The 13,477-nt window shown below is 42.6% G+C and overlaps 1 protein-coding gene across 4 annotated transcripts in view; it reads right to left on the minus strand.

The window, feature by feature from the left end:
- LOC121550488 (citron rho-interacting kinase) overlaps positions 1–13,477 on the minus strand; it is a 76,181-nt gene that overhangs the window by 21,780 nt on the left and 40,924 nt on the right. The window contains exons 10-25 of one of the 4 annotated variants that reach the window (XM_041862756.2): positions 13,279–13,374; positions 12,943–13,059; positions 12,586–12,695; positions 12,306–12,480; positions 11,795–11,992; positions 11,627–11,680; positions 9,567–9,764; positions 3,871–4,064; positions 3,659–3,794; positions 3,454–3,558; positions 3,158–3,298; positions 2,751–2,861; positions 2,362–2,581; positions 1,662–1,832; positions 1,395–1,418; positions 20–199 (exon numbers count right to left, since the gene is read on the minus strand). In XM_041862756.2, coding sequence (XP_041718690.1) covers positions 20–199; positions 1,395–1,418; positions 1,662–1,832; positions 2,362–2,581; positions 2,751–2,861; positions 3,158–3,298; positions 3,454–3,558; positions 3,659–3,794; positions 3,871–4,064; positions 9,567–9,764; positions 11,627–11,680; positions 11,795–11,992; positions 12,306–12,480; positions 12,586–12,695; positions 12,943–13,059; positions 13,279–13,374 — 2,230 coding nt within the window. Of the gene's footprint in view, positions 1–19; positions 200–1,394; positions 1,419–1,661; positions 1,833–2,361; positions 2,582–2,750; positions 2,874–3,157; positions 3,299–3,453; positions 3,559–3,658; positions 3,795–3,870; positions 4,065–9,566; positions 9,765–11,626; positions 11,681–11,794; positions 11,993–12,305; positions 12,481–12,585; positions 12,696–12,942; positions 13,060–13,278; positions 13,375–13,477 lie in introns of all 4 variants that reach the window. The other 3 variants (XM_041862757.2, XM_041862759.2, XM_041862758.2) reach the window with 3 other exon arrangements.

Here is a 13,477-nt window from a genome sequence, read left to right on the forward strand (position 1 = left end):
TGGTTGGAACGTAACATACCAACACAGGTGGCTGCCTGGCGACCAAAGTGCACGGTATCCAGGCACACAGTACACTTGGCAGCCCTCATGTTGAGTCCCACGGTGAAGCGGTGAGGGGTGTTGTGGTGAATGCTCTCCCTCTGCCTCCCCCTCTCCCTCTCCCTGTCTCTCTGACTGTCCTTCATGCGATGGCCATACTCTGAACACAGCCAGGGAAGACAGTGAGGAGGGAAAGTATCCATAGCAACCACAATTATCATTTTTCAACAACAACAAAAAATCAGTGCACCATGCCATGTCAGTTGTGCAAGTGAGGCAACGATAAAGATAAGAAGATCTGAAATAAAAAGGTAAATCATATTGATCCCATCATCCACCAGTGATCAGTTCATGACTGGAACTTAACACATGCATCCAGGAATCTTCTCATTGAGGGAACTGGAGGAATATGTTTCAACCAGTGGAGGATGCTGAGGGGAGGACGGCTCATAATAATGGCTGGAACGGAGTGAATTGAATGGCATCAAACACAAAGAAACCATGTGTTTGATGTATTTGATACCATTCCACCTATTCCGCTCCAGCCATTGCCACAAGCCCGTCCTCCCCAAGTAAGGTGCCACCAACCTCCTGTGGTTCCAACATTGCGGTATAAGGTGAAAAGAAAACTGGCCTGTGTAAGGTGTGCAGGTCTGGGTTGGGTTGCAGTGGTTTAAGGTGCAGGGCAGATAGCTGTGTGAGAGTCAATGGATTGGAGTGTAGGCAAACAGAAGTAAAGGCAATTGCTTCAGATTTCCAAAGCTGTGCACTTAGAGGGAGGAAAGTTTAGCTCAACAACAGAGAACTACATAAATGTTTTCAGTCTCATCTATCCAAGTAGAATACAGACACATACACTGTGTGTCACAAACAAATAATGGCTTTTTTAACATGATATGTTGATTTTATGTTAGCTGGTAATGTCCAATCATCCAATCTGCTGGTTTGAATTACATTTCTACAATTATTTATTTACCTGACTGCGGCCAGGAATGAACATTTATACAATATTCCAACATGGTGGTAGACCCTTTTACCATAAGCTACCAAGAAAAATGTATTTATGATTTATGTATGTTACGACATGTAAAGTTACATTAGATGAAAATACTTCAATTATTCATTGGTGAATACTAACTTCAGAGCTTGAATAGTTCAGTAGAGAGGCATTACTGGAAAGTGGAAACTCCAATACAAGCGTTAGAAACCAGAACTTAGCATACCATACTCTAAAGAAACATCTGCCACTTGATCCTAGTGCAGAGCTTTTAAAATCTGGCCCATTCGGAGTGTGGTAGAGAGGCAAAAGGGGAGGGGATAGCAAATCGAGTGCTCCATGAGTTAGGAGAACTTACTTTCAAAAGTGACCCTCCTTCTCTCTGTTGAGTGTGAGAGGAAAATGACAAAGGTCTAAGGCATTAGAAGGAAGAGGAAGTTTTGTAGGACAGTAGTGGCCATCAGGAAAGTATCTTCATTATGTCAGGGGTGGTCTATCACTTTAATTATACTGCATTATATGGAAATATGGACACACTGCTGAAGGCCACACAGAGGTCTCATCTGGTGCAGTGTGTGTTAGCTGGGCATAAACACTCCCCCTTTTCTTCTCCAGAAGGACTCACCCTCGGGGGTGGCAACCTCCTTCCTGCGGCCAGAGTTAGAGGTAGCCAGCAGGCTGCTCGGGCCCTGCTGGTGCTCAGGAGACTTCACCATAGCAGACATCATCATCTGCTGCCGCGTTGTGCCAGGGGTAGCAGGGGTACCACCATGGTCCACAGGCTTGTATTGGACTGCTGAATGTGTGTATATGTGTGAGAGTGAGAGACACACAGAGAGAGAGGAGCGAGAGAGGAGAGAGGAGAGAGGAGAGAGAGAGGAGCGAGAGAGAAGAGAGGAGAGAGAGAGGAGAGAGAGAAGAGAGAAGAGAGAGAGAGTGAGAGAAAGGAGAGAGAGAGAGAGGTGAGAGAGAAAGGAGAGAGAGGGAGGGAGGGAGGGAGGGAGGGAGGGAGGGAGGGAGGGAGCGAGAGAGAGAGAGAGAGAGAGAGAGAGGAGCGAGAGCGAGAGAGAGAGAGAGAAAGGAGAGAGAGGGAGAAAGGAGAGAGAGAGAGAAAGGAGAGAGAGAGGAGAGAGAGAGAAAGGAGAGAGAGAGGGAGAGAGAGAGCGAGAGAGAGAGAGAGAGAGGAATCAAAGGAAAGTCACAAGGGAGTGGTGTTTGGCCCTGGTGTGAGTTTGATGTGCTGCTTGTAGTGAGATAGCATGCGCTGGACTACAGCAGTGGTCTTTAGTGGGATTATTTCCTGTTTGAGATGACAGTGTCCTTACCTTCCTCTCGTAGGGAGCGCAGCTCCAGTCTCATATTCTGCAGTGTATCCTCCAGCTCAGAGCAGCGGGAGCGCTCCTTGTCCAGGGCCATCTTCATGTCGCTGTACTGCAGGGGCACCGGCTGCACAGAGGGTACAGGGGACACCTGCTGGGGCACCTGGGACTGGCCCTGGGCCGCCATGGCAGCCAGCAGGTCTTCTCTGCGCCGACCAAATAGACCCTGGGACAAACACATACACACACACACATAATAACTGTCACTGGCAAACATTCTGAGTAAAATGAAAAGGTCCATAGCAAACGCTAGTTAAATGTGCTCTAGAAATGATAATGTATGTATTCATGTACTCTGTGTCACTGTACCTGTGTTGTGAGCTGTCCTGTCTCACCTTTTTCTTCTTGGAGCCCCCCTGGTCCACCCTGGCCTGGAGGAAGTCTATGAGTTTGGATTGCTGGGTGATGGTCCCCTCCAACTTCACTTTCTCATGGGAGAACACAGCCTGCAGGTGGAGCTAAGTGAACATTACTAATGCAATGAATTTCTACTGATGTACCTCTCTGAGTGTATGTGTGTGTGTGTGTTTGTGTGTGTGTGTGTGTGTGTGTGTGTGAGTGTGTGTGTGTGTGTGTGTGTGTGTGTGCGCAAGACTGTGTGTGTGTGTGTGCGCGTGCATGCATTTGTGTGTGTATGCGCGTGAGTGTGTGTGCGTTTATGTTTGTGCGTGTTTGCGCATGCATGCGTGTGTTTGCGTGTGTGTGTTTGTGCGTGTGTGTGAGTGTGTGTGTGTAGCTGTACCTGGATGTTCTCCAGCTGGTACTCTAGGTCAGTCCTCTCAGTCTTCAGCAGGTCAGTTTGGTCCAGAGCGTCCTGCAGGCCCTGGGTCAGCCGGAAGATGTGGCTCTTCTGAACATCCATCTGCTGCTGCAGGTTTCCTTGCTGTGGAGGGACACAAACAGTATAAACATGATGTGATATTTCACTTCTCACAAGACACACAAACATACTGGATTATACCAGAGGCATTTTTAACATGACATGATATTAATAACTCAAATACAACACACACAGAATGAGAGGAAAACATAACCCACGTCATCCAGCAGCCTCTGTTTCAGCTCCCTCTCACTCTCCAGCTTCTGCTGCAGACTCCTGGCATTCATCTCCAGCATGGCATGCTTCTTCTCCAGTTCATTCAGCTAGAGGGCCAGAGGCAAGAAAAGATGTACAGGTCTGCTTTAGACAGACAGGCAGACAGACAGAGAGAGAGAGATGAACAGGTATACACGTAAGGCTCACTGTGTCAGAGAGGCTCTCTGCTTTGAGTTTCTGGTCCTTGAGGGCCTGTTGCAGGGCCAGGATCTCAGCCTTGTGCTCCTTCACTGCTTGTTCAATAGACTGACGAGCCTCCGAGTTGCGCTGGTCCGCACGCAGCCTGAACAGGAATCAGAGAGGGGACCATATGAGTGTGTGTGTGTTTGTATGTTGGTGTGTGTGTGTGTTTGTGTTACCTGTTCTGCTTCTCGTTGTCCAGCAGTCTCTGGATCTCCCTTGTCCTCCTCTCAGCCTGGTTCTTCTCGTCCTCCAGGGTTCCCCTCCAGGCGTCCCACTGCCTCTCCTTCTCCAGCAGCTCATCATTCAGGGTCTCCAGCTCCAGGACCTGCTCCTCCAGCATGGTGCACGTGGTCTTCAGTGTCTCAATGTTCTGACACAGGACATGGAACACATAGGAGGGGTTACATGAGAATAGGAGAATAGAAGGCATGCTATTCAACTGTTTAACTTTCAACTGGTCTGTTCTGTTCTTACAGACAACATGAACAACACAGAGAGATTGCAGGAAAAAAAATGTACACTAAGACAACTATTTAAGGAACTTTCTTTTGCCGTTTTGTGGTCTTAATGAAGACAGCCCTCTGCGTAATGGACATACTATCCCAAACCAACATCAGTATTGTCATATTCTGATAATCAATAGGTTGTGCGCCACAGTTAAACGTTTTTTGAGAGTTTTATAGATTCATGAATGCAATACATTTCGACAATGTGCATAGGGCTCATACTGAGCTAGGTTTTTATGCTTCCTATTCCTCTGCTTGAGACAAACACTGGGATACAAATATAACTGCAGCAGCACCATGGCCCTCTGAAGTCCACGCATCCAGGGCTGACACTACCTGGGAACGATGTGGATGACACATCCCTCCCACTCACGGTCGGATCCCTCATCTATGACTTCCATCCCTGGTTACACAACCACCAGCTAGGACAGAGAGATTGAGAGATCTGGCTACTGAACGCCTACACACACCACCTCTCACAGAGGCAGAGCACAGCCTCACAACAGCCTCCTCTCCTCTCTCTGCTCACTGAGCTAGAGCTACATAACAAAAGAACAGTCCAGTATCTTCTGCCTGATGTAAACTCCACTTAATCACATTAGCTGGTGAAGTGTGTGTGTCTGTTTGTGTGTGTGTGTGTCACCTGTAATTGATTGTTGAGTAGTGAGGAGAGATGTGTGTGAGTTTGTGTGTTTAGGGGTATGTGAAATGAAATGTGTGTGTGAAAGGAAGAGAGAGAGAGAGAGAGAGGGAGAGGGAGAGGGAGGGAGGGAGGGAGGGAGAATTATACTAGGTTCCAGTGGAGGCTGGTGGGAGGAGCTATAGGAGAATGGGCTCATTGTAATGTCTGGAATGGAATTGATGGAATGGAGTCAAACATGTGGTTTCCATGTGTTTGATGTGTTTGATACCTTTCCATTTATTCCATTCCAGCCATTACAGTAAGCCTGTCCTCCTATAGCTCCTCACACCAGCCCCCACTGCTAGGTTCATTACCAGCCTCTCAACACATCAGTATATAATTTCAATGTATACTACTGTAAGATGTAGTGGTGGACCTGTTCACGATGTAGTGAAATAGAAGGATAAATTAATGGGAAGGGGGGAGGGGTATATATACATTTGATGACATTTGAAATGTCTTTAATCTTTTGGAACTTTTGTGTAATGTTTACTGTAAATTTTGTATTGTTTATTTCACTTTTGTTTATTATCTATTTCACTTGCTTTGGCAACGTAAACATATGTTTCCCATGCCAATAAAGCCTATTTAACTGAATTGAATTGAATTGAATTGAGGGGAAAAGAGAACATGAGAAAACTAGAGAGAGTGAGCTCTCTTAACAGATTCCGGTAACATGTTAGAGTGATCCGCAAGGTAGATGGATTATTTTAAATATGTTATTGGACCATAAACAGATATGGCTCATTAACCTTTACGGACCAAATAATGATGATCCACACTTCTTTGACAATGTATATAATAAATTATCAACCCTGCAAGCAATACAAGACTCTATTATTATGGTGGGAGATTATAATACCGTTTTAAATAGCTCAATGGACCGTAAAGGAAATCACACTACAAACTATCACCCTCATGCTCTTAAGGAAATCGTGAATGTCATGGATACAGTAGAACTAGTAGATTTTTTTACATTTACATTTTAGTCATTTAGCAGACGCTTAAATATCCTGATCTAGTGAGATATACATGGCGGAGACTCAATCAAGCTAGTCGTCTTGACTTCTTTCTTATGTCATTCTCGTTGGCACCAAACGTTTAAAAAGTGTTGATAGGGGACAGAATGCGGTCGGACCATCATATAATTGGCATATACATTACTCTTACTGAATTTCCACGTGGGCAAGGAGATTGGAAATTTTATCAAAGCCTATTGGATGATAACTTATTTTTAACTAGGACAGAGAAATGTATAACTGATTTCTTCCGACATAACATAGGTACAGCAAATCCCCTTATTGTATGGGACACTTTTAAATGTGCCTTTAGAGGCCATGCAATTCAGTACTCATCTCGAAAACAAAAGCAATTTAGGTCAAAAGAGTCCATACTAACAAAGGAAATAGAAGGTCTAACAGAACAGATAAATAGCAATAAAAACTGTAACATAGAGGCTCAGAATAAATTAGAGGAAAAACAAAAAGAAAAAGCAAACTGGATGGAATATGGGTAAAAATACACCAACTTCTTTTTTAATCTTCAACATAGAAATGCTACCAAAAATAATTTACTGAAACTGGTTACAAATGACAGTCACCCATGATTCACCAAATTATATTTTGAAGGAGGAAGCAAAGTACTTTAAGCATATGTTTTCGTTTCAGTCGCCTCCATCTCCATCTCCTCTAACTGAAGCTAATTGTAGAGATTTTTTTCTATTGATAATGTAAAATGAACAGCCATACAGAAAGACTCATGTGAAAGTGAAATTACAGAGGAGGAACTTCTGAATGCAATTAAAGACTTTAAGTCCGGGAAAACTCCAGGGTTGGATGGCATACCAGTCGAGGTATACCAAACCTTTTTTTTATATACTCAGAGGACCGTTATTAGCATGTTTTAACCACTCCTGTGTAAATGGTAGATTATCAGACACTCAAGAAGAAAATCTGATTTCTTTATTACTGAAACAGGATACAAGTGGAAAATATAAAGATCCAGTCCATTTAAAAAATTGGAGGCCCCTTACACTTCAGTGTTGTGATGCAAAAATTCTAGCAAAATGAATAGCGCGTAGAATTAAAAAGGTATTGTCGGACATTATTCATTCTAATCAGACAGGTTTTTTTACATGGACGATACATTGGATAAGAGTGAAAAGTCCTCACCAGAACATATGGATTTAATTGAAACCCACTCAGCGCATCGCTGGATTACCATACACTTGAGACAATCAACGTGAGTTTCCTTCAGTGAATGCTACATTGGAGATAATATAAGGCAAGTACTGGAAACAATAGAACACTATGAAAAATCTGGGAAACCAGGCCTGCTATTCATAGCAGACTTTGATAAGGCATTTGATAAAGTACAATTGGGGTTTATATATAAATGCCTGGAGCATTTCAATTTTGGAGAATCTCTTATAAAATGGGTTAAAATCATGTATAGTAACCCTAGGTGTAAAATAGTAAATAATGGCTATTTCTCCTAAAGTTTTAAACTGTCAAGAGGAGTGAAACAAGGTTGTCCACTATCAGCATATCTATTTATTATGGCCATCGAAATGTTAGCTATTAAAATCAGATCCAACAATAATATCAAGGGATTAGAAATCCAGGGATTAAAAACAAAGGTGTCATTGTACGCTGATGATTCATGTTTTCTTTTAAATCCACAACTTGAATCCCTCCACAGCCTCATAGAGTATCTAGATACATTTTCTAACCTCTCTGGATTACAACCAAATTATGACAAATGTACTATATTACGTATTGGATCACTAAAAAATAAAGATTTTACATTACCATGTAGTTTACCAATTAAATGGTCTGATGGTGATGTGGATATACTCGGAATACATATCCCAAATAAAATAAATGATCTCACTCCAATACATGTTAATAGAAGGTTTGCAAAAATAGATAAGATCTTGCTACCATGGAAAGGTAAATACCTGTCAATTTGTGGAAAAATCACCCTGATTAACTCTTTAGTATTATCCCAGTTTACCTATTTGCTTATGGTCTTGCCTACGCCTAGCGAACCGTTTTTTAAATTATATGAGAAAAGAATATTCCATTTTATTTGGAACGGCAAGCCAGACGAAATTAAACAAGCCTATTTATATAATGAATATGAATTCGGAGGACAGAAATTATTAAATATTAAAGCATTAGACCTATCACTAAAAGCTTCAGTCATACAAAAGTTATACTTAAATCCAAACTGGTTCTCTAGGAAATTAGTAAGATTGTCTCACCCAATGTTCAAGAATGGCCTTTTTCCCTTTATTCAGATGACAACCTCTCACTTTCAGTTATTTTAAAAGGAAATCATCTCCCAAATATCACTATTTCTAAAACAAGCCATAGAAAGTTGGTTGCAATTTCAATTTAATCCTCCAGAAACGACAGAACAAATAATGCAACAAATGTTGTGGTTAAACTCAAATATACTAATTGATAAAAAACCATAATGTTTTGATTTAAAAAAATAGGCATAATCTTTGTAAATGATATCATAGGTAGGACTGGTGGAGTTATGTCGCACATGCAGCTAACAAAAACATATGGAAATGTCTGCTCTACCCAAAATTACAACCAAATAATTGCAGCATTACCGCAAAAATGGAAGAGGAAAGTGGAAGGGGGAAAAAGTAAGGAACTTGTCTGTCGGCCCTTCGTTAAAGAACATAATTGGTTAAAGAAAACTGTGATAAATAAAAAAAGTATACCAGTTTCATTTAAGGACCAAAGGATTGACAGCCATCCCATATAGATTGCAAAATAGTTGGGAAGAGATTTTTGACATACCGATTCCATGGCATAGTGTTTATGAACTGATACGCAAAACGACGCCGCATTCAAAACTTAGAATTTTCCAATTTAAGTTATTATACAAAATCCTTGCTACCAATATAATGTTTATTTTCAATTTACAATCTGTAGAAACAATGAGAATAGAAGGGTTCAGAACTTTTGTAAAACATCACAGTACAGTTGAAAAATATATGGCAAATAGAAATCCAATATGGATGGTGTTAAGAGATAGATTGAAGGTGTTGAATGGAGTTGAAGGATGGGACTAATAACAACTAACAACAACTAATAACAACAAGATAACTAATGTAAAGCATACTGTGTCCATAATAAGTAAATAGGTTATAGGTTGAGAGCTTTTATGAAAGAGCACATTTAGAAAGATATGGCATTTAGAAGCAAACCGGATGGACATCATGAAAATGATCGGAGAGGTTGAGGGTAGAGGAAGTTCAATTATTGTAAAATTGACTGTGTCCATAAAATGTATATAGTATGTATAAGCTGGAAGTAGAGGCCTAAGCATTGTTGTTCACTAGTTTACTCCAAATAGGGAAAGGGTGGTGGGGTTGGAAAGTAATAAAGGGAAATATATTTTTTTAAAGAATATGTATATGTATTTATATGTATGTGTATATGTATGTGTATGTATGTATATGTATATATATATATATTTGCGAGAAGAAAAAAAAACATATGGGGGATTGGAAGTGATGCAGACAATTACATTGATGGAAGTTACAATCTATCTGCAATATTAAAGCTGATCTACCCCCTAATATTTTTTATATATATATAAATAAACATGTTAGAGTGTGTGTAAACTGTACAGGATGTGAGTGTGAGTGTATGTGTCACACCTGTTTCTGGTTGTTGAGGTGCATCTCGCGGTCAGCCACCTCGCGGCGGAGGCGGTCCACATCCTGGCCCAGCTGCAGGCGCTCCTCTGTCTCATCTGTGGCCTCGTCCAGCTGCTTGGACAGGTAGAAATTCTGTCTGTTCAGCTCAGCGTTCTCCTGGGTTAGCTGGGTCAGCTGCTCCTCCAGGTCTGTGATCACCTGAGGGAGGGAGGGAGGAGAATTATACTAGGTTTATTACCAGCCTCTCAACACAACAGTATATCATTTCAATGTATACTACTGTAAGATGTAGTGGTGGACCTGTTCACCATGTAGTGAAATAGAATGATCAATTAATGGGAAGGGGGGGAGGGGCATAAGATTAATAATTTAAATGACCGTTGACAGATAAGAGTGAAAAGTCCTCACCAGAACATATGGATTTAATTGAAACCCACTCAGCGCATCGCTGGATTACCATACACTTGAGACAATCAACGTGAGTTTCCTTCAGTGAATGCTACATACATTACAGCACACTAAGGCACCCATTTTGCAATTAGAGATATATATCCATGGAAACGTTCTTCTCTTAGACAGCCTTCATGTCTCTCTCCAGGCTGAGCAGGAAGCTGCATAATCAATTCATCATCACCATTCTGTCCTCTTAATTAGCCAGGATAATAGTGCATACTCTATGCAAATGTCGGTTAGAGGTGGCTGAACCTGAGTTAGATGTTATTCCTCTTTCTGGGGAGCCTGGCTGCTCTGTACCATGTAGGACTACCGGGCAGTGAAGTGAACAAACCTTTTATGTACATAAATCATCTCTCTATAGCAGGCCCCAGGGGCTGAGGACTGACAGAAATGACAAAATACTAAGAGATGGGAGGTCAACAATGGGATTGATAAGCCGTGATCTGTCCATCAGCAATGTACTCTCTCCATCCTACTGTGTGCACATGATAACACAAACACACCACCACACCCCAGAACAAGACATGTTTGAAGCTCTGTAGTTTCCTTAAAGGATACACAGAAACACAGTACAGTCTAGTAGCAGTAACCAGGGTAGATAAAAACTGGTGCTAACATCCGAATGTTTGTGATTAATTACAGTGGGTTTGGTTTGAATTCACTACCCTCTAAAAATGTGTAAACAAAACCTAGCTAATTCCCAACAACAGACAAAGGACCCAGACCTTTACCTCCAGGCTTGTTACGGAACACTTGTCATCAGTACATAACAGTATCTGTTATTGATATACTACTACTTCATGTCAATGCAACCTTGCCCATGTTTCATTTCTGTTGTTTTTGAATGGTGCAGGGCTGCCAGAAGTACTGTGTCATCAAGGATCTGAACAGAACAAATGGTGCCATACACAAAAATAGACATGGGGAGCCAGGCATAACAACCTCAATTTGTTTCCGAACTTGGGAATGATTGCCTGAATACCGGCCAGCTGAATCTAGGAAGAATACTCTTTCTCAACAGCTTGTGAGTGGGAGGATCACAAAAGTAGGGCAAGGGGATAAAGAGAGACCATGATGAGACCCAGTGGTGATTCAAACTATGTGACTTTGAAGGTTTTTAAATCCCCCACCACAACATAATAACCTCATCTTCTCAGGGTTAGTTTTCACGCGCTCGCTGACAAAGACATATGAAAATCAAAGATATGGGTATATATTATTAATCACATCAACCTAAATACAAGACTTAGTTCTATTCTTGGCAAAAAGATATGGAGGAACCGCATAAAACAAATTGATATTTTTCAAAATAATAGAAATAGCAGTGAGGATTGAAAACAGATAGATAACATAATTGATGGTCTCCTTTTATCCTGGAAAAACAAAGGCCTTATTGAGTGTGATGGCTGGAAACACGGCCAATGGAAATCTATAATAGCTGATCTTATCTGATTCAACTCAGTTAATGCCTTCTAATTCTGAAAGGAGTGAGAGAGAATAGAAAGAGAGAGAAAGAGACAGGGTAAAGAGAGGTAGCAGAGAGAAAGATAAAGACAGCACTAGAGAGAGAGAGAGAAAACAAGGGATACAAAGGGATGGCATACCGCACAGCTGTCTCTGAGGGCATCATACTTGCGCTGGATCTCATCTCGGTGGGCCTACCAGACAGATAGAGAGACAGGTTTGGTGTCAGTACTGCTGTACTTCATAATAGCATAGTAATAACAGGAGTAATAACAGTAGACTGGTATGTATGGCCCTCCTGCACTCACTCTGAGAACACAGATCTCCTCCTCAGCCTCAGCGGTGGTGTCCTCCAGCTCTGACTTGGCCTGCTGCAGCTGGCTCTCCAGGGAGTGGCGTGCCGCCTGCAGCCCGCTGATCTGAGACACCCTCTCCTGCAGCGACAGTGTCAGCTCTGTCACCTGACGTTTGATCTCCAGCTTCTGCTCCTCGTGCTCCAGGCCCATCTAACGACATGAGGGACACACCGAGGGAAGGGAGCGACAGAAAGGAGTCAGGAAGAGGAAGGAGAGAGTCCATTGGATCAGTGAGTCAGAGAGATGCTGATCTGGCAAATCAACAACCCACAGTGGAGCGTGACATTTCACCTTACATGACCCCTCTATCTGGCATCCCTCTTTGCTCTCCTGGCTCCTTGCCCTCTTTTCCTCCTCCTCTTCTCACCTTCACTCTCCGCCTTCCTGTGACCCCAACCTTTCTGCCCTCTCCTCCCCTGTCTGCCCTCGTCCTCTCCCCCTCTCCTCTTTGCTCTCTCCTCACCTCTCTCAGCCTGGTCTCCAGCTCCAGCACTCGGCTCTTGTTGCTCTGCTCCTGCTGGCTCATCTTCTCCAGGTGCTCCTCCAGCTTGGCATTCTGGGCCTCCAGCTTCCCAGCCTGGGACTCCAGGTAGAACTTCTGCTGCCTCAGCTCCGAGATCATCTCCTCCTGGGCTTTCCTGTCAGGCCCAGACAGATAAATAGACACGCAGCACAGTAGACAATCTTCCTAACTAACTAACTAACTAACTATGTAACTACCTGAGATAGTCCACAACACTCACATGTTCTTCTGGGTGTAGATACTGCTGTTGGCTGCCAGTTTGTTGGCCTCAGACAGCTCGGCAATCCTCTGCTCCAGGCTGGCCATCTTAGAGTCCATGGCATTGATGGTCTAGGATGGACAGAAGAGACAGGTTTCAACACACATTTACATGCAGCCTCAACATGTCTGACAATTTGCACAACTATTGTCAAAACAATACATCACATGTACAATATATCACAGTTGCCTAGCAAAAGGTTATTGCAAGTTTATAATAAACCAAGTCAGTGTGATTAATGTGAAAAATAAACCAAGTCCATGTGATTATTGTAAAAATTGTCCTGGCCACATCCTTACTAGGCTGGCCAGCTCTTACCGCCTTCTGCTCACTGATGATGCAGCACTTCTCCTGGACCTCCTCCTCATACTTGCTCTGACTGGATTCCAGCATCTCCTTATCTGCCATGTCTGCCTTCATCTGGTTCTCCAGAACCTGGTCAATATAAGAGAGATAAAACACAATATCAACCATGCTAGAGCTCAGGATCAAGGCCCAGAACTGGGATCCAAGGGACCTGCCCAGGAAATCTGTGCTCTTGTTATAGCCGACAACCTCCCATAACAAAGTTAATACACCAGTAGCCCATAACATTATACTGTACTGAATGTTTGTGATGAATAGTAAAGGTCCCTTGAGGCTCTGAAGCTCTACCTTGATCTTCTCATCATAGAGCTTCTCCTTCTGCTCCAGGTGTGTCTCCACGCGTTGGGCTGTGGACTGGCTCTCACGAAGTCTCTCCTCCAGGTCCTATGCAAACAAACACACAAACATGTGACAGTACATTGTTAATTCACCCTTTTCAATTCAGGACCCAACATCATGATATTATTCAGTACAGCAAGGATAAAAT

Source organism: Coregonus clupeaformis, chromosome 18 (assembly GCF_020615455.1).
Source record: "Coregonus clupeaformis isolate EN_2021a chromosome 18, ASM2061545v1, whole genome shotgun sequence".
NCBI classification, from domain to species: Eukaryota; Metazoa; Chordata; class Actinopteri; order Salmoniformes; family Salmonidae; genus Coregonus; species Coregonus clupeaformis.